This window comes from Tiliqua scincoides, chromosome 1, assembly GCF_035046505.1.
Source record: "Tiliqua scincoides isolate rTilSci1 chromosome 1, rTilSci1.hap2, whole genome shotgun sequence".
NCBI lineage: Eukaryota > Metazoa > Chordata > Lepidosauria > Squamata > Scincidae > Tiliqua > Tiliqua scincoides.
Genome location: NC_089821.1, coordinates 272,839,722 through 272,860,593, shown reverse-complemented (window position 1 = coordinate 272,860,593; position 20,872 = coordinate 272,839,722). Strand labels below are relative to the sequence as shown.

The window sequence follows — 20,872 nt, the reverse complement described above, 5'->3', positions numbered from 1 at the left end:
AAGCTTCATCCTGCCAAGTACAATGGAGCTCAAAGGAACCATGAGGTTGGAAAGTGTGATCACTACGAATCTCCTCCCCCCGGCTTCTCCACCTCCTTCTCTCTCTAGGCTCTCCAGCCAATTCTAAGATAAGAACCCCCTTGGGCTCCTTCTTCTGCACTATTTCATGCAAAGAAAATATCATACCGCCCATCCTTCATCGATTGATCAACGGTTTCTATCAGAGATGGACAAGAGAGCCTGCTCCCACCTCCCCCCCCCTTCTGCTCAATGCAAAACCAAAACATTAACCATTACGTGCCTCCTGGCTGGAACTTCCCTGCCCAGTCTGATGGCCCCACAAGGTCTTTCACATCATAAAAAAAAATAAGCAAGCACACTCAGACACAGACAAACTAGAGGACCAAGAGCGAGTCAGTGGCTTCAGACTCGAAACAGTGCCTGAGTGCAGGTGCCTGAATGCAGGAGACTCAAGTATACATGAGTCAGCAAAAACACATGTCTTTGTGACTCGCTCGAGTCACCTGACTCGAGTTCCCATCCTTGCTCACATTGTATATGCAACTCAGGAAGATATGAAGCTGCCTTCTACTGAGAGAGTGGGACCTAGCTCAGCACTGCTTACAGTGACTGCCACTGGTTCTCCAGGACTTTAGAGAGTGTTTTCCCCGCCCCCCCCCAGCCCTACCTGAAGGTGCTTCCAGGGATTGAACTGGGGAGATCCTGCAATTTTAAAAAAATGCAGCTACAAGGACACTTCTCTGTGCTTCTGGTCAAGAAGCAAATAGAAGAAAGTACAAACTGTGTGTTCTTGGTCAGTCTTCAAGATCAACACTAGATGCAAGGACAAAGGGAAGAGACAATCTTTTGGACAGACCTGCATAGCCCGTGACCCATCAAGGTAAATGTAGTCTGCCAGGCTTGTATGGTAGCTTCCCAGGTGCTAAACAACACCCTATTTGGACAGCCCCAGGCTGACAGCAAAAACAGCATGCTTATAAAGCTAGTGGATCACAAACTGTGCAGGCCTGATCTAAGAGCCAGAACAAACTAATCACACAGTTTTGCTGTTTTCATGTAGTTTTTAAGGTTCCAAGTGGGCTGCGAACAAAGCATTATGGCACGCTTGCGACACTCACCATTGGCAGAGCACTAGCAGTGCAAGCTCAGGATTGGGCTCACAGTTCCTTCCCAGCTCCCAAAGCCACAGTTTCAGTCTTTTCCATGGGATTCCAGTAACATTTGATAGGGCATTCTGTGGTTATGACTTCTGTATGTGTCCTGAGATATAGACCTGAATCTCTCCACAATGTGACTGACATAGACAGGCTGGACTTGACTACAATCGTATGCACACTTGCCTGGGAAGAAGCCTCAACTGACACAGTTCCTTCCCAGCAAGTTTCTTCCCAGTAAGTGTATAGCAGAACTTACTTCTCAGTATTAATACAAAGGATTGTGCTATTTGATTTGCCCCAAGACCATCTCCATTCTCTGAATGTTTGAGCATAACCACACTCAACAACCACAGAACAAATCCCATGTAAATCCCCACACAGCAACTAAACTGTAAGGTACATGTATACATGTGGTGCTGTGCACCTCACATACAAAATCCCACAGCTTCAGGCAATGTTAAGGCTCATCTAAAGCAGCCCCTTAAATCAGACTATTAAACCAGATCTTGCACTCAGTTAACAAGTGAAAATTGAATGTGACACTCCTAACAGGGGCTGAGAAGAGACTGAAAGAATGACATTGTTTAAACTCTTTGCAGGTGGTCAGCTTTCACTTCTAACATGCAAAAACAAAAATATTTTTACTGGATATGGGATTTATTTAAAGAAAATGATGCAGGCTTTGGTCATATTCTTGGAAAACCCACTTTTCAGCCAAATTGTAAGTACAGCATGACATATTGCTAACTGCAACGGAAAATATTTTATTCATGTTTTCAATATCTGGTGAACCATCTTGTTGGAATATGGCTGCATGTTTTTAAAGAGGAAGACGGCTGTCTGTTTATTAAGTGGCTGAGCTCCATTAGCCTCTATCTGTTCACACACACCAAGTTGATTGTAAAACATTTAACTAAAGATCAAATCTGGAACTGGACGTAATCCAGTAGCAGAGACACTGTGTTCTGCATCTGATATTAATTCTGCAGTAGAGGCACTCACTACTCATAACTACCCTCTTCTTCACCTAGGGATGCAGGAATGAGTACTTCCAAAGAGGAGGAAATTTGCATAATATTATTTATGATTCCTAATTAAATGGGTTTCAGGACAAAGGGCCTCCAACATTTGCCAGGTTCCACTACCAAGAGACAACCGAATTCTGGAGAGTACAGAACTGGGGTAGCACCAAGTTCTGAACCCAAGTTCCACAACCACTTCTCAGGCAACACTAGACAGCAACATTCTTGCCCAATCTTTGATTAAATGCACCCTCAGTATTGGAATAAGTCTTCACTCTGTCTCTGGCATGAACATCTAACGTCAGCAAAGTGCAATTGTAGCACTAAGGAAGCATTCTCCACAAGCATTCTCCAACTATCAAGTATTGTTCCTAAGAGAAAAACATCTTGCTCCTCAACAGCACTTCTATTCACCTTCTTCAGCCTAGCAGCTTTTTCTCACGTGGTGCTTACTCATACGTTAAGTGCTTGCATCTTGCCAGACAAGATCTCAACTCACACTTCTTCTGTTAGAGGCACCAGCCAAGTCAGCTCCTGGAATAGCCACACTATTGCTCCTTCAATGTACTTGTCTTTTTTACCTGCAGCTATGTCAGGATGCACAGGCAGCGCAAGATCCTGGAGACACGGTGCTCTAAATGCATATCTAGGCACACTTACTTGGGAGTAAATCCCATTGATGATGATGATGATCACAGACTCAGTAGGACTTAACTGCCAAGTAAATATGCCTAGGATCATGGCTTTAATTCAGAGGACTCTGGAAGGCAGTGTAATGTCCAGTCACCCGAGACCTCTTTACTTGCCCCTCTATGGTTCTTACAAGAGTTGTAGTCCTTAACTATGCTTCCTTCTCACACTCTCTCTTCCTTCCAAACCATCACTAGACTTCCACACAAAAGGAACAGCTCTAGGCATCTCAGTTCCAAAGCAGTAGGGCCTCTAATCATTTCAGAAGATGCATGTATACAACTATGAACTGTGATATTTCTTATGAAACCTTAACCAAGCCGCCATTCCTGTTTGTGTTTCACTGATAGCAACTAGCCTGGGTGGTGGGATATTTTTACCAAAGAAAGTGGTGCTTTCACTCATTACCTTGCTTCCCCCCCCCTTCCAACAAAAGCAGGGGTAAGATCAGGGATGCTTAGGGGATCTACCTCTAACAGATACTGTCCTGGATTTGAAGGATTCACTCCACCAGATATACATTACAGAGAAGAACTGAAAATGTTGGAAGCCATTATTGCTCCACAAGTCAGGTGAGGTGGGATTCCTGCTCCCTTTTCTGTATTTTTGCAGTAAGCACACAAGAGGTAAATTTTAAAATGACCCCTCAACCTAAAAGGCAACCTACTTTTCAAAATAATTGTGATGTTTAAAAATTGTGCTATGATGCAATTGCTTGTTCAAAATAATTCTTTAATAGCTGAAAACAAATGGTATGCTTATGAATGTTTATATATTTAGGCCCAAATCCTAACCCACTTTCCAGCACTGGCATAGCTGTGCCAATGGGACATGTGCTGCATCCTGCAGTTGGGGGGCACTCACAGAGGCCTCCTCAAAGGAAGGGAAAGTTTGTTCGCTTACCTCGGAGCTGCATTGCCCTTATGTCGGTGCTGGAAAGTGGGTTAGAATTGCACCCTTAGTTTTTTGCTTTCCCGTTTGGAGCATGTGCGCCAAACAATGTGCAATTCCTGCCTGTATATTCAAAAGGAGTCGAATTCAAGGGGTATCTGAGTATTCTGGGAACTCATGGAATAGATGAACCTGCTCATTCCTAAAGTTTGAACCTGCTCATTCCTGCTCACTGAACCTGCTCATTCCTAAGGTTTGAACCTGCCCTAATGGAACCTGCTCTTTCCTAAGGTTTATAGTGACAATTGAGTGAAAGAACAGTGCAGTCTGGGCAGGAAGAAAGGAAACCAACCGTGGACCAAGCAAGCTGGTCAATTTGAGCTCAATGGGATTAAACGCATGGACCTCCATTCCATACTCCTGCCTCAGTCCTGCAAATTTCTAAATTCCCTTGAACATATTTTCTAGCACAAGTTTCTCTCTCTCTCTCTCCCTCTTTCTCTACCCAGGAGAACATACTTTGAACTGCCACTGTTTACAATTATAAAGATGTTTCTATTTAACCCACACGTTGTTTTTTTCTCTTCACTTGGAATAAATGCTGGTTCTGTGAAAGACTTGTTCCTTTCCCAATCTATCACACCTCCAGCGGTATGTGCCAGGGAGTGTTAGTCAGCAGTTTTACTTTCGCTCATTAATAACCTCAACAGGGAGTGTGAGCAAAGCCAACAGGCCTTTGAAATTTTTCTTACATGCGAAAAAGGAAACGGGGAGAAAAACCAGCGTTCCCGAAAAACAAAAGGTTTAGAAAATAGAGTATTTTCAACGAAATCACGAAAACATTTTTTCACACAGCCAATTCATTTATGCATATTAATTACTATTAATATATTATACTTAGACCCTGTGAATCACCCTACAGTGTAGCAATGCACTGCAATGCTACAATAACATAATTATTCTCTGGGAGTTTTGGGGTGGAAGGAGGCATTACCCTCAACAGAGGATTACTGCCAAATATGACAACCCCATGTGGAGTTTCTCCTCCTCTCCTCCGCAAATGTCATAATGAAAATGTGTCATATGACATGATGCCAGTGCTGGTGGCAGTGAATGATGGGAGTGAAGCTGGGCTACACACAAAGTGATAAAGGCATTTCATACATTTCCAGAGCTACAAATATGGGGGGGCAGAGACAAGCTCCATATAGGACTGTCATTTACACTTCAGATCCATGTTTGGTGTGGTTTCAGCTCAAGGATAAGCCAATTGGTCTCTCAAGAGAACCTTAAGCTAGAAATTGGGGGCTACAGGGAGGCTAAACATTACCTGATACTGCACCCAGCTCATTTTGCTTTGTTGTCACCTGTACAGGTGCTTCTGGGTTTCCTGCAGGCTAGTGGTTGTCTTTCTTTTCTCCTGTAGTTCCCCCAAGAGTGAGGGCAAGGAGCACTGTCCTCATTCCAAATGACTTCAGACTTACGTCGCATAAGAGTGAGGGCTTCTTGCCCTCACTTTATAGGAAATCATGGGAGGAAAAAACCAAAAACAGGGAGCCACGAGATGCTGGGAGACGAAGAAGCACCAATGGTAAGTTAACCCACTTCTGCATCCTCCCCAAAATGGCTGAGAGGACTGAAATCCTTTTTTGATCAAAAAACATTGACAAATCTAGAAGCAGGAAGAAAAGTCATGGAAATCCAAAAGGTCCAAGAGACAAATGTATTGATACAATGCACAGACTCCAATGTGTTTTGAGCAAATGGTTTTTCAGTTGGGGATTATGAAAGAAGTAATTACAGCTACTGCCATTAGAAAAATTGCTCCAAAAGGAGCTACTAATCTTGTGACTTATATGATGATAGATGACAATATAGGCATGCCCCTCTATCCACAGGGGTTCCGTTCCAGAACCCCATGCCCCGGTTACATGAAACTGCAGATACGGGCGAACACCTCCCATCCCAACCTCTGGAGCTGAGGGGATCTCTGCTCCCCTTGCCTCCGGGGGGGTCCTTCTAGCCCAGCAGAGGCAACAGATGTCTTTCTGTGGACTCTACCAGACTCAGACTGAGCCCAACAGTTTAAAAAAAGCAACTTTCTCCATGAGAAACTGCATGAGCTTCTATCTGGCCCACGGCGAGCCTCGTGTCCCCTGAAAGCCTCTGGCCCACTTAGCCGAACATGATTGGAGCTGTGCTCTCATTGCATCTGGAGGGTGTTCTAAGGGCCAGGGAGGTTGAATGAACAAGCCCATTCATTCATTCACTCATCTAAGTTCCATATCTAATTTATTTATATAAATTTTATATTTACATTTTTTTTCTGACTCTCTTCACCGCGCCAGATATTTGATGCAGCCCTCTGGCCAAAAAGTTTGGAGACCTCTGCCTTAAGGCATTAAAAATGTATCTTCTGGTTTCACAGATAAACCAGAAGTTGTTTTTTTTTATTAAACTGTCAGGCTTAGTCTGAGCCTGGCAGAGGCCGTGGACAGTGGTGCTAGCTCAGGAGACCCACCAGAGCTGAGGGGAGCTCTGCTCCCCTTGCCTCTGGAGGGGGCGGGTATGGGGGGGCCCCACAGACCCAATAGTGGATAAGTGAATCCACAGATATGGGATCCACAGATACAGACAGTCCCCCATAGATGGTTATCTGGAAACAGCACAATGGAAGCTGAGAAGGTATACCCACTGAAGTGTTTTAAGTCAAGGAGGTAGAATGATAGATTGGGAAGCTGATCTGGTAGATTAGGAAGCTGGGAGGAGGGGAGAATGCTTTCATGAAGTTTGAGATATACAGACTTTACAGAGTACAAACCCAAACCCAAGTACAGCTAGTAGAGACCAAACCAACCAACTAGCTAATTCTCAAAATCTGATGGAAAGAAAAGTCAGGAAACACCCAAGGGAAAATGCATATTGACAAACTCCTGCTTGGCTGCAGGTGAGCAATGCCATTTGCTAAATCTCCCACATTAAAAAAAAAAAAAAAACACCCTGCAAGACAAAAACTAGCATAGCGGTAAGTGGGCTGCATTTACACCATTATCCTGATGTGCTATTTTTTTTTACTTACAAGGAGTTTTCCTTTATAATGGAGAGAAGCATTCCAATATGGCATTCCAGCATCCGCAGCCTTAAGTGGTGCAGTCCCCTCTACCATCTCAGGATTGGACCATCTCATTCAGCAGAATTTGTACACCAGTCTTTTTTGTTTTCTCAAAAAAATAAGCATTTTTCCAGTCAGATCCCAGTCATTCAAAGGCAGACCCTCTAGTGCTAGGGGGGAAAACAACCCTGTCTTACATAGTGTAGTCATAGCCCCAACACCAAGACCCTTTCTTAAATGTGCTCCAGAATTACAAATCACGGAAGCCATCAGTGAGACATGCATTAGCAGCAACTATCATCTTGGAAAATGATCCAGGATTAAAATTCTTGCATTGCGCAACTGCCTTACACAAACTTTTCTCTCTTCGTTAAGAATAAATGTGCATTTCAGGAACATTTCTAAAAATGTCTGCCACTGTCATGCACTGCACATAAGGAGCTAAATTTCAATGAATCTGCCTTTAAGAGTGCCAGGAAAAACTAATTAAGCTTACAGCTAAACATGGCATTAACTGCAGAGAACATAAGTTCAGAACACACACAACTCAAGAACCCTCCAAGGCTGCCCAAATGCCGTACCCCTCCCCCCATAAAGAAGGCCTCACCACAGCTGACCAGGCAGCCAGTTCAGGTAACAGAAGCTGTATATGAAGATTCTGCATTTTCAGGTATCTGACTGAAGCTCTCTCTCTAGATGAGTCTGAGTGGTCAAGGAAAGGCCAACAAAAACTCACTTGTCATACAAATGCAGTCAACTGTGAACCCCAAGAAGCTTTAATAGTGTAGCAAAGAGAAGCCTGGCAGATATGGCACCTCCTTTCACCAAAGTTTTTATCACTGTGTAAAAGTATTCACACTGTACAAGCATGCCCTGCAAAGCAACCATAAACCTGGGGGCAACCGCAGCAACTCCTCCAACGGCTGCACAGATGCTCCCCCAGCTCCATACCCTATTTGTCAGTGACATTCCTGTGTCCCCATCCCTTCCATCTGTCCTCCATCCACATGAAACATATATGCACTCAGGCTCTATGCGCAGTATATTTGCTTCAGCCTGAAGGAACACCATATTTCAAGGCCTCTTTATACAGACAAGGCATTTTCACGCACAGCCCTAGAGACACAAACATTGCGCAGCCTGTTACAGCAACACATCTTTCAATTGCATCCATATTTATCCACCAAACCACCAACAGGAGCAACCTCAGTGAAAACAGTGCCTCTTGCTGCACTTTGTAAAGGAAGCATTTCAGTCCTGAAATGCCACATGCAAAAATGCACATTGCCATTGTTTCCAGAACCATTTTGAACACATTAAAATCTTCATCATCATCATCAATAAAAGAGAATGAAATGAAGGCCCACCATTCATGCCATTGTAGAGGCCCCTGTGATGGGGTGATAGGTCATCTGCAACTTGTCTCCTTAAGGTGCCTTCTCTGCTGCCTCCACCCAAGTGTTTCAGATGCTCCGGGCTTCCCCCATAGTGCTGCTTAAGGTGCTCAGGGCTAGTACCCCTTGCTTTCGGGAGGTGTTCTGTGCTTCCACTCAGGCCATGTTTCTGAAGATGCTCAGGGCTGCCACTGCTGCTGTGCTTCTGGTGCTCTGGGCTGCTGCCAGGCCTATGTTTTTGAAAATGTTCTGGGCTACCACTCAACATGTGCTTTGGCAGGGTTTCTGGACTGCTACAGCCATGCTTTTGCTGGTCTGGGGTGCCTTTGCCAATTGTTTTATGATGCTCTGGGCTTGGCCCTTTCAGGTGCTTCTGGTGATCAGGACTACCAGAACTTCTGGGTTTATGGAGGTGCTCAGGACTGGCACTCCTGTGCTTCTGATGCTCGGGACTTCCCTCACTCCTCGGTTTTTGGAGGTGCTCAGGACTTGAGCTGGGATGGTGCTTATGATGATCAGGGCTATCTGTGCTTCCGGTACTAGAAGTGCTACTTCCGTCTCCAACATCCCTTATAAACGTACTGGTGGTGTTTAACTGGCAGAGGCTGGCCTGGCTATCAATTGAGTTCCGGCACCCCACACCACCACCACCGCTCTTCTCTTCATCTAGCAAGACGCAAAGCTCCTTCAGTTCCAAGTTCTCTTTGAGTACCTCTTCCTGCCTCACTTCCAGTTCCTTCAGTTTCTGCAGATATAAGGCTACCTCTTTATGCATGACACCAGCGCTGTACCTGCCAAGTCTCTGCCACTCCCGGGAAACTTTTTTGCCTTTCTGCCTGTCATCGTCCAAGAAACAACAAAGGTCTCTCAGTTCCTGGTTGTCTTCCTGCAGTTTCTGATTGATGTCCTTCAAAATAAGGAGAGAAAACAAGTATATTACCAAGGAAAGTCTGTGACTAATCAACATTCATGTCTACAGATAACACATTACATCAGCAAACAAAGCAGTCTTGCAAACCTGTCATCTACCCATTACCTCCTATATATATATCCTGCATATAAACAAGGCCAGTTCTGGATTGCTGGGTGCTTGTGTTACAGTCAATGAAGTTACATCCAATGGGAACAATACAGACAGGAGGTCATACAAATTGGATTTCTCCTTCCTTCCAGGGCGTGACTAGAAGGAGCAGCACAGTCACTAGCGTTTGAGCTTGACTAGAGTTCTTCAAGAATTTCAAGACTGTGGCTCAGAATGGCAGTGCCCCAGTGCCCATTTTGTGTGTATGAGTTCTGGGTGAAATAGTTCATCATGCAATGCTATGTTACATGGTAGAAATATTTATAACGACATGGCATAGGCATTAATTAAAAAGAAATATTGATAAAAGGTCGATCCATAACAGTCTGTCCAACACATGGAATACGCCTGTGTAGAGAAGCTACAGAATCTTCTGAATGAATACTCCCCTACTGAAGATTATGCCTTAGCACAAAGCATTTACACAGGTGTGCATATTACTCTAGCATTTTGCACACACAGGTGGATGCACAAATGTACTAAACTCCAAATACTGTACAGGAACTAACCCCCAAAACGGCAAAATATTAACTTTTACCTGAATTACCAAATGCATTTTTATAGTCACTTTTATTCTGCTGTTTGAGGTTTTCTTGTTTTGATCATTCTATCATTAGCCACTTTGAATTAGTTATAAGACACAGAGAATATACATTTTGAAATAAACAAAATAAATACTTAAGTTTACAGAAAATTATATAAGAAGACAGACCCAGAGCTCTCCCACCCTAGCTAACTACACAAATAAACAAGACATGAAGGTGGATAGGATGTGCACCTAAAGACGAAAAGCTGGGCAGACTAAGGATGACTCTGTTCTCAATGGCTCCAATTCAGTTCTATGGGAACTGTCAACAGGCTGGAATCTGAGATACAGCTGAGACACATCCTCCATGTGCGGATGGCTGGCCCAGGTTTCTCCCTCAGAATCCAAGTATCCACCTCAGTCTGTGCATGGAGAAAAATGAAGAGGTAGGGACCAGAGGTGCTGGAAGGGACTGTACCACCTCAGGCCACAGGTGAGGGAATCGCATGACTGCCTACATTCAAATGGAAAGCCAGCACAGTTGCCAAAGAGCTGGGCACACCCTGTCTCCCTGCTGTGCTTTTTTTTCTACCTTCACGGAGCGTTTTTTGTTGAAGAGCATTCAGACTAGTACCCCTTTTTCCTGCTGCCTGAAGCCAGTTCTGCCACCTCAGCACTTTAGGAACTCATTAGCTTCCAATGTGTAGACCAGGTCAAAGTAAAGTCCTGACTACATCAGCAAAAGGTATTCTGGATTCTGAACAACTGGGGCAGTCCACACGACCCTGACTGCAGCCCTGACAAAATCATTATCTCATTTAATAAGAACTTACTTTCCTGCAATGTTCTCAACTATGTCTGAACAGTCACTGCACTGAACATTTTCCTCTTCAGTTTTGCCACTTGAAATAGCAAGCTGCATGTGAGGACATTTACAGGCTAGAAGGCCTGTAACCCCGGGGGGGGGGGGGAAGGTGTATTGCATTAAAGGAATCAGGGAACAGAATAGGCTCATCCATATTTATGGTTCCTAGCAAGTTGCAAAGGGGCGGCGTTTACATCAGAAATATTCCAGATGGTGGAAATTTTCAAGGTGCATCAAATGTCCCAAGAAAATCTTTCAGAGAGACTTGGAAAAATAATCAGCGGGCAGCCAACAAGAAGTTAACTCCACAGTCTGTCCTTGGGGGAAAAAGAAATCTATGAAATCTTTTTATCTTTCTCATAAAAGGGACACAGGAACAGATTCCATCTTAATCTTCCAGCTCAGGGGGTTAAATAAATCTTTTGCTATCTGCCTATTTATTTTTCCCCCAAGACACACACAGATAACAGGAGAGCTGGAAGCTGGACTAGGGGGGTACCCTTTTTCCTTCTGCTTCCAAATAAGGTCAAATCCTCTTGAATAAAAAAGAAAATGGGCAGAAGCTTTAAAAAAAGAGAGTCTAGCTTAACTTTCTTATTTAAATCTGAGCACCAGGATACTTGGGGCTCAAGTTAGGCATTATAGAGAGTGCCGTGAGACTTTCCTGCCTCACCTGAGCCCAAGTTACATTTTCTCCTTGGCACCCTCTATAGGTCCCCTATATTTTCTATTTGCAGGTAAAAAGGAACTGAGGAGGGGGCTTGAACTGAAAAATTAACCAGGGGGAAAAGACTTAGAGCCCAATCCTATCCAACTTTCCAGCACCGATACAGCCACAGTGCAGCCCTGATGTAAGGGAACAAAGGAGGCCTCTGTAACTACCCCCCCCCCCCCGCAGGAAGCAGCACATGCCCTGTTGGCACAGCTGTACCAATGCTGGAAAGTTGGATAGGACTGGGCCCCCAAGTAGCCGCTCCCAACTACCTGTCTTCTTACACCAGGCTGCTTGGAGTTAAAAACCAAACACGGCAGAAAGAATCACAGCACTCTCCATAACACATGGTTTGAGCCAAAGCTACCTCCATTTCTGTCACTAGGTCAACTGAGTGCATCCTTTCAGCTTTTATAGCTCTCCTCCACAAGCCAGATCAATAGCGGGACAGGACTGTTACTAAATATAATCACCCAAAAGAAAGGATTGAGTGAAGTAGGCTTCAACTTGCCTGTCTCTTTTTACAAGGGGCTATGACATTAGGACCCAGAGGACAGCCATACAAACACACACAGGTTGCCATTCACAGCCCAATTAACTCAACAATCCATAGACCATTAGCAAAGTAATCAGGAAAAAAAGAGAGTATTTTTGGCCACACATCCAACCCACCAACACTGACATAAATAGAAACTGGGGGAAGTAAGAGAGAACTGTATAAGAAAAAACAAGGCAATCTGACTGTTGCAAACACATCACTGGATAGGAGATAGGTCCGGCATTGGAAACCAAACAAGAAACTGCATACATTTTCAAAGTTTGCTAAATGACTTGTGTCATGACACAAAGCAGACACCCCACTAGCCCAGAAGGTAGTCAGAGAAGCAATACATTTGTTGCAAAGCCTTTCTAAAGTCTGCATAAGTACAGCTTGTTCCCAGCTGGTCACCTATTACATGTCAAATTCCCTCTAAGCCAGGGGTGCCCAAACCCCGGCCCGTGGGCCACTTGCGGCCCGCTACGGGTCCCCATCTGGCCCCCAGAGGGTCCCCCCACCTCCAATGGGCACTCGGCCCGCACCCCAGCCTGCGCTGGCCCGCCGCGTGAGCTCCGCACCTTGCTTTCCCTTGCTGCCGCTGAGCTTAGCGGCAGCAAAGGAAAGACGAGCCCAGCTGGCTTGCAGGGCCTATTATAGTGGGAAGGTAACATGAGACTTGCAGGTCTCGCGTTACTTCCCACTATAAAAGACCCTGCGCACTTGCGTGCTAGTCTCCTTTCTTGCCCAGGGGCTGGGCTGGGCTCTGCTCTGCTTCTTTTGGCTCAGCTCCCCTCCCCCCTCCTCCCCTCTGGAAACCTGAGCCAGGGGAGAGAGAGAGAGAGATCACATGGGAGGGGAACCCAGCCCAGCTCGCAGCACGTCTCCCTCCGGAGCGAGCGAGGGAGGGCTGGTTGGCTGGCTGGCCAGGCAGGCAGGTAGGCAGCAGCAGCACATGGGCAGGCAGGTAGGCAGCCCAAGCAAACAAAGGAGGGGGAGGGCGAGGGGGCAGGTGAGCAGGCAGGTATGTGAAAGTGTGGAAGATCCCCGCCATGTGTGTGTGTGTGTGTGTGTGTGTGTGTGTGTGTGTGTGTGTGTGTGTGTGAGAATGGAATCATAAACCGGCATGAAGATCCCCCCCCCTTACTAGGGTGGATGGGATCAGAAGCTGGCATGAAGATCCCCCCCCTTACTAGGGTGGATGGGATCAGAAGCTGGCACGAAGATCCCCCCCCTTACTAGGGTGGATGGGATCAGAAGCTGGCACGAAGATCCCCCCTTACTAGGGTGGATGGGATCAGAAGCTGGCATGAAGATCCCCCCCTTACTAGGGTGGATGGGATCAGAAGCTGGCATGAAGATCCCCCCCTTACTAGGGTGGATGGGATCAGAAGCTGGCACGAAGATCCCCCCCCCTTACTAGGGTGGATGGGATCAGAAGCTGGCACGAAGATCCCCCCCTTACTAGGGTGGATGGGATCAGAAGCTGGCATGAAGATCCCCCCCTTACTAGGGTGGATGGGATCAGAAGCTGGCACGAAGATCCCCCCCTTACTAGGGTGGATGGGATCAGAAGCTGGCACGAAGATCCCCCCCTTACTAGGGTGGATGGGATCAGAAGCTGGCACGAAGATCCCCCCCTTACTAGGGTGGATGGGATCAGAAGCTGGCACGAAGATCCCCCCCTTACTAGGGTGGATGGGATCAGAAGCTGGCACGAAGATCCCCCCCTTACTAGGGTGGATGGGATCAGAAGCTGGCACGAAGATCCCCCCCTTACTAGGGTGGATGGGATCAGAAGCTGGCATGAAGATCCCCCCCTTACTAGGGTGGATGGGATCAGAAGCTGGCATGAAGATCCCCCCCTTACTAGGGTGGATGGGATCAGAAGCTGGCACGAAGATCCCCCCCTTACTAGGGTGGATGGGATCAGAAGCTGGCACGAAGATCCCCCCCTTACTAGGGTGGATGGGATCAGAAGCTGGCACGAAGATCCCCCCCTTACTAGGGTGGATGGGATCAGAAGCTGGCACGAAGATCCCCCCCTTACTAGGGTGGATGGGATCAGAAGCTGGCACGAAGATCCCCCCCTTACTAGGGTGGATGGGATCAGAAGCTGGCATGAAGATCCCCCCCTTACTAGGGTGGATGGGATCAGAAGCTGGCACGAAGATCCCCCCCTTACTAGGGTGGATGGGATCAGAAGCTGGCATGAAGATCCCCCCCTTACTAGGGTGGATGGGATCAGAAGCTGGCACGAAGATCCCCCCCCCTTACTAGGGTGGATGGGATCAGAAGCTGGCATGAAGATCCCCCCCTTACTAGGGTGGATGGGATCAGAAGCTGGCATGAAGATCCCCCCCCTTACTAGGGTGGATGGGATCAGAAGCTGGCACGAAGATCCCCCCCTTACTAGGGTGGATGGGATCAGAAGCTGGCATGAAGATCCCCCCCTTACTAGGGTGGATGGGATCAGAAGCTGGCATGAAGATCCCCCCCTTACTAGGGTGGATGGGATCAGAAGCTGGCACGAAGATCCCCCCCCTTACTAGGGTGGATGGGATCAGAAGCTGGCACGAAGATCCCCCCCCTTACTAGGGTGGATGGGATCAGAAGCTGGCACGAAGATCCCCCCCTTACTAGGGTGGATGGGATCAGAAGCTGGCACGAAGATCCCCCCCTTACTAGGGTGGATGGGATCAGAAGCTGGCACGAAGATCCCCCCCTTACTAGGGTGGATGGGATCAGAAGCTGGCACGAAGATCCCCCCCTTACTAGGGTGGATGGGATCAGAAGCTGGCACGAAGATCCCCCCCTTACTAGGGTGGATGGGATCAGAAGCTGGCACGAAGATCCCCCCCTTACTAGGGTGGATGGGATCAGAAGCTGGCACGAAGATCCCCCCCCTTACTAGGGTGGATGGGATCAGAAGCTGGCACGAAGATCCCCCCCTTACTAGGGTGGATGGGATCAGAAGCTGGCACGAAGATCCCCCCCTTACTAGGGTGGATGGGATCAGAAGCTGGCACGAAGATCCCCCCCTTACTAGGGTGGATGGGATCAGAAGCTGGCATGAAGATCCCCCCCTTACTAGGGTGGATGGGATCAGAAGCTGGCACGAAGATCCCCCCCCTTACTAGGGTGGATGGGATCAGAAGCTGGCACGAAGATCCCCCCCTTACTAGGGTGGATGGGATCAGAAGCTGGCACGAAGATCCCCCCCTTACTAGGGTGGATGGGATCAGAAGCTGGCACGAAGATCCCCCCCTTACTAGGGTGGATGGGATCAGAAGCTGGCACGAAGATCCCCCCCTTACTAGGGTGGATGGGATCAGAAGCTGGCATGAAGATCCCCCCCCTTACTAGGGTGGATGGGATCAGAAGCTGGCACGAAGATCCCCCCCTTACTAGGGTGGATGGGATCAGAAGCTGGCACGAAGATCCCCCCCTTACTAGGGTGGATGGGATCAGAAGCTGGCATGAAGATCCCCCCCTTACTAGGGTGGATGGGATCAGAAGCTGGCACGAAGATCCCCCCCTTACTAGGGTGGATGGGATCAGAAGCTGGCATGAAGATCCCCCCCCTTACTAGGGTGGATGGGATCAGAAGCTGGCACGAAGATCCCCCCCTTACTAGGGTGGATGGGATCAGAAGCTGGCACGAAGATCCCCCCCTTACTAGGGTGGATGGGATCAGAAGCTGGCACGAAGATCCCCCCCTTACTAGGGTGGATGGGATCAGAAGCTGGCATGAAGATCCCCCCCCTTACTAGGGTGGATGGGATCAGAAGCTGGCACGAAGATCCCCCCCCCTTACTAGGGTGGATGGGATCAGAAGCTGGCATGAAGATCCCCCCCCTTACTAGGGTGGATGGGATCAGAAGCTGGCATGAAGATCCCCCCCCCTTACTAGGGTGGATGGGATCAGAAGCTGGCATGAAGATCCCCCCCCTTACTAGGGTGGATGGGATCAGAAGCTGGCATGAAGATCCCCCCCCTTACTAGGGTGGATGGGATCAGAAGCTGGCATGAAGATCCCCCCCCTTACTAGGGTGGATGGGATCAGAAGCTGGCATGAAGATCCCCCCCTTACTAGGGTGGATGGGATCAGAAGCTGGCATGAAGATCCCCCCCTTACTAGGGTGGATGGGATCAGAAGCTGGCATGAAGATCCCCCCCCTTACTAGGGTGGATGGGATCATAAGCTGGAATGAAGACCCCCCCCCCTTTACTAGGGTGGATGGGATCATAAACTGGATGGAATGCATTCATTCATTTTTGGTCTCTAATATATTCATTTATGTAAATTTATTTAAATTTGAAATGTAAATTAATTCTTTTTTTTCTGGCCCCCAATACAGTGTCTGAGAGATGTTGTGGCCCTCCTGCCAAAAACTTTGAGCACCCCTGCTCTAAGCAACCAGATAGTGAAACTTTGCAAAAGTTCACTATCATCATTTTAAGGCCACAAAAGCGACAGAAAGACGGCGTTGTATAAAATGTTGTCTTAGTGGATGCTCTTGCAAGACTGGGCTCACTTTGTAGAGGGAGGGAGCTGGTTTTTGTCAACCCAATCCCCATCCTGAACTTCTGCACAAACTATTAAGCCAAAAGCATTGGGAGAGAAATGCAAAGGTAGAATTCAATGACTATGAGCCATGCCTCAAGAGAGTGCGCCTGAAAAAAAGCTTAGCTCTACTACTCTTCAAAGCATGTTCTGTCCAGTCAGCTATGTGGAGGGGGAATCATATGCTCAGGAATCACAGAAGCTCAAGGAAACAGCATTCTGCAAATGACAGCATTGGCCCTACTAGCCCAGGATTATCTGAGCTAACAGAAGAGGAATCTGTTTTTTCTTAACACCTTCTACCAGAAATCCCTTTAACTAGAGATGTTGGGGATTGATGCCAACAGCATAGAGAAACCAGTTGAAGGGCCAAACTAACTGACATGAGAGTGTCATGGCCAGAATTCCCAAGGTCTTTTCCTGTTCCAAGAAGAAGCCTGAGGAGGGCTCAATGTAGACCTAGGCTACATAAGGTTTCTGCTTCAAGGAATGTACAAGCCAAATTTCTATAGTGAGGAAGATAAAGAAACGGAAGGGAAGAAGAGTAGGGACGGGCAAAGATAATGTCATTAAATGCAGTATAGACATAAGGAGCTGCCTTATACAGTATGATCAGATAATGGTTCATGGAGCACCAGCAGGACATCTGGCCAGCATCTCAGAAGCACATTTTTCCAAGCTCTGCTACCCAAGATCCTTGAACAGAATTGAAAATGAACTTGAACTGTACAAAACCATGATATTTTGTGGCACACAGCAGTTGCAGAAGCATTTTACTACGCATGTGTGTGCACCAGGAAGCCACAACTGGCTGCATGTAGCAGTACTGAACATGCAACCCCCATTCACACACTGCTCAATAAATGCATTTGCAGTCACCCCATCTGGTGATCTACATAGAAATGTTTGTAAGTTCCTGCACACAAGTGCTTTCATGTATGAAGCTGCTTTTGGCCAAGCCAAACCACTGGTCTATCTAGCTCATAATTGCCTATACTGACTGTCAGGGGCTCTCTGCAGTGTCAGAGAAAGGTCTTTCCACACTCTAGTCTACATAATCAGACCTACAAACTCAGTTGCAATTTGGTATTATTACTTTGCACCTTCTGGAGCCCTAGCAATCCAAACAAGATATTGGTAGGGGGCAAGGGAGCAGAAGAGGCCCTGTCATAAAGCAAACAAAGCTACCTGCCTCAACCTGGAGCAGGATGGGAGGCAAGCAAACCTCAGCAATGGGTCACAGTCCCCAAGGAATTTCTTCTGCAGAAGCCTCAACTGAAACAAATGGAAGCGGTGGTTGACTACTGTGCATTTCCATGGGGCACATACACAACTTGGACTGTGCTCCAAAAAGGTTAGTGAAAGGGAAGGATGCCATTTGGGTTTTCCAGCGGAGGCACCAACATCTCCTGGGTCAGCCCTGCAAGGGCACAGAACTTCTATACAGGGTTGTCAGCCCTAAAGGGTACTCCTCAGTTCACCACCCATTTCCCCACTACCACCAGCAGGCTCCTCGCGATCTGATCCCAGGAGCTACAATTTCTCCAAGGAGCACTGCAAGGGCAGCCACAACTTCCATATAGGATGGAGAGTTCAGCTCCACATGCTCTGAAGGACTCTGGTGGGGAGGTTCTGCCTTCCCTGCCTCTCCACTCCACCCCACACACATCCCTGCTGGAGAGATGCTACCAGTCAGAGCAGACAAGGCTAAGCTAGATGGGCCAAGGGTCTAAGAGCCCAACCCTCTGCATGTCTACTCAGAAGTAAGCCCCATCACAGTCAATGAGGATTATTCCCAGGAAAGTGTGGCTTGGACAGTAGCCAGAGTCAGTAGGTGGCAGCTTGAGCCAGAGTCATCCCTGGATGCCCTCAAGCAGGTGCCACGGGTCTCGCCCGCCCGCCGGCTCTACCTTCAGCCCGCGGATCTCGCCCAGGTGGAGCTGCAGGCGCCGGTTGACCTCGCGGATGAGGTTGCTGTGGTCCAGCATGGCGCTCATCTTCTCCGCCTCGGCCCTGCGCAGGCTGCGGATGAGCTCCTCCTTGCTCCACTTCAGCAGCTCCTCGTCCGACACCTTGGAGAGATCTTCGGCCGGCGCCGCCGCCCCGCAGCTCTCCGCGCCCCCCGCCGCCGAGGCTCCCGCTCCAGCCGCCGCCGTCGCCACCTTAGACATGCTGCCGGCCCCGGTGGCCCCCGAAGCGCAGCCCGGGCTCACTTGCCCGGCCGGTGGAGGCGATCTGGAATCCACCAAGGGCAGCCCTCCCTAAATGCAAATAAGCCTCCCAGCTCGAACTGAGGCTCTCCAAGGACTTCGGAGTCAGAGTCCAAGCCTAGACATGTCTACTCAGAAGTAACCCCCACTATAGTCAATGGAGCTTACTCCCAGGAAAGTGTGGAGAGGGCTGCAACCTTTCGGCCCAAGCCTATGCGTGTCTACTCACAAGTAAGTCCCATTATAGTCAATGGGGCTTACTCCCAGGAAAGTATGGAGAGATTTGCAGCCTTAGTGTCCACTCCTATGCGTGTCTACTCAGGTCCCATTATAGTCAATGGGGCTTACTCCCAGGAAAGTGTAGTCTCAGTCCAGAGACCAGCTTGGGGGGGGGGGGGTAAACCTAATGAGATGCAGAGAAAGAGTGGCCAGAAAGGGGCTTTTTCTTCGCGGGGTTCTTCGTTCAGAGGGACGGGGAGGCTCCCTTGGACGAGGTCGGCATCCCCGAAGACAGTGGGAGAGAGGCAGGGTCCGGGCGAGCCCCTCCACCAGTTGCTATGGCCTCCGGACGGGGCTCACGAGCTGCCTTGGCTGGGGGGGGAGGTCCGAGCACAACTTCCCCAGCCCAGCAGGGATCTGGAAAGGCAGATGTGGACCCCCCAAGAGTTGTTTGGTCCTGTGGCTCCGACTTCAGCAATCCTTTACATTGCCCTCCCCCCACGAAGGGTCAGCTCCTCCCTCCACTTTTCTTGGGAACAATGAAACTTCCTGGGGTTCAGGAAGAATCCGGAGTGGCTCCGAATCGACCCTCTGGCTCCCTGGAACTTCGATTCACACCGCTGACCGCGAAGGGAGGTTGCAGCAGGCAGGGCAGTGGGGCGCGCCGGAACGCGAGGGTGGGCGGTGGGGAGGGAATCCCCAACACGCGCTCTGCACTAGCGACAGTCAGGCGCACCCCGGGCAGGCAGGAGGGGCAGTCCTTTGCGCGTGGGTAGCGGGTCGCAGAGGGTCTTCCTCCGTGTCGTGCAGTCAAGCAGGATCCAAGTGGTGCTGGCTCTGGGGTCAAGCAGATCCGAGTGGTCGGGGGGCTAGAAAAGAGGACCCATCGCCCGCCCGCCCGCCCCTCGTAGCGTTCCACGGAGGCAGGCGCGGATCCCTAAGGAGACGCAAGGATGCGCGCAGCTGGGGAGGGCCGGCGCCCAAATGCACCGCTCACTGCCCCACTTCCTCGGCAGCAGCTCCGGGGCTGCAAGGGATCCCCGGCTGGGCGCCTGCCCTCAGCTGGGCTCGTCCCTCGCGATGGCCATCCTCCTCCTCGTCCCGAGTGGGGGTCCCCACGTGCGACCCTTGCAAGCCTCCTCCGGAGCTCCTCGCCTCGCCCCTTCAGCCCACCGTGCAAAGGGCCCCTTGGAGCCACTTCGCTCCCTGCTGCTGCGGCCGCCCCCAGCCGCCAAGGGCGCGCATCGATGCTCCGGCGCCCGCCACATGCGCAGCGCACACGGCGCTGTCCACTTTGCGGAGCAGAGTGAGCCAGCGCCAGGCGGCTCGCGGCTTTTCACCCGGGAGGCGGCGGGCCACGTGCGAGCCCGCAGGGAGGGAGGGACCCGCGAGTTCAGCGCGGCTCACAAGCGCCACCTCCCGGCCGCTGCTGGCCTCGCTCTGCCAGGCTCCAGCTCTCGGGCAGGCTGTGCGGTGCGCGTCCTTCTCATTTTTGGGTTGAGGGCCCAATCCTGTCCAACTTTCCGGCTCCAGTGTCGCCCCAGTGGTAAGGGAACACATGTTCCCGTACCTCGAGAGGTCTCCAGTGACTGTCCCTCCACCACACCCCACTGGCACAAACGCACCAGCACTGGAAGATTGGGTAGGATTGGGCCCCGATTCCTGTACACTGAGATATCAGAGGCTCACGCCTTGGCGTGACTGAACTTGCAACTAGTTAGGCAGGTGCTTTAAACATTTATGATTATCGTGCATTAATTATTAACAATAATAGTTAATATGCTGTGTTGAAATTCTGAAAGTCTACCTGCCAGCCATTCCTTCAGCCGTGCTCAAATTACAGGAAGGGGAGGTAGATCAGTGGCAGACC

The 20,872-nt window shown here is 49.1% G+C and overlaps 1 protein-coding gene across 1 annotated transcript in view; it reads right to left on the bottom strand.

The window, feature by feature from the left end:
- CCDC85A (coiled-coil domain containing 85A) overlaps positions 1 to 18,744 on the bottom strand; it is a 138,144-nt gene extending 119,400 nt beyond the window's left edge. Inside the window, exons 1-2 of the mRNA XM_066623701.1 lie at positions 18,484 to 18,744; positions 8,261 to 9,194 (exon numbers count right to left, since the gene is read on the bottom strand). Coding sequence (XP_066479798.1) covers positions 8,261 to 9,194; positions 18,484 to 18,744 — 1,195 coding nt within the window. The remainder of the gene's footprint in view (positions 1 to 8,260; positions 9,195 to 18,483) is intronic.
- Between the last annotated feature and the right edge of the window lie 2,128 nt (positions 18,745 to 20,872).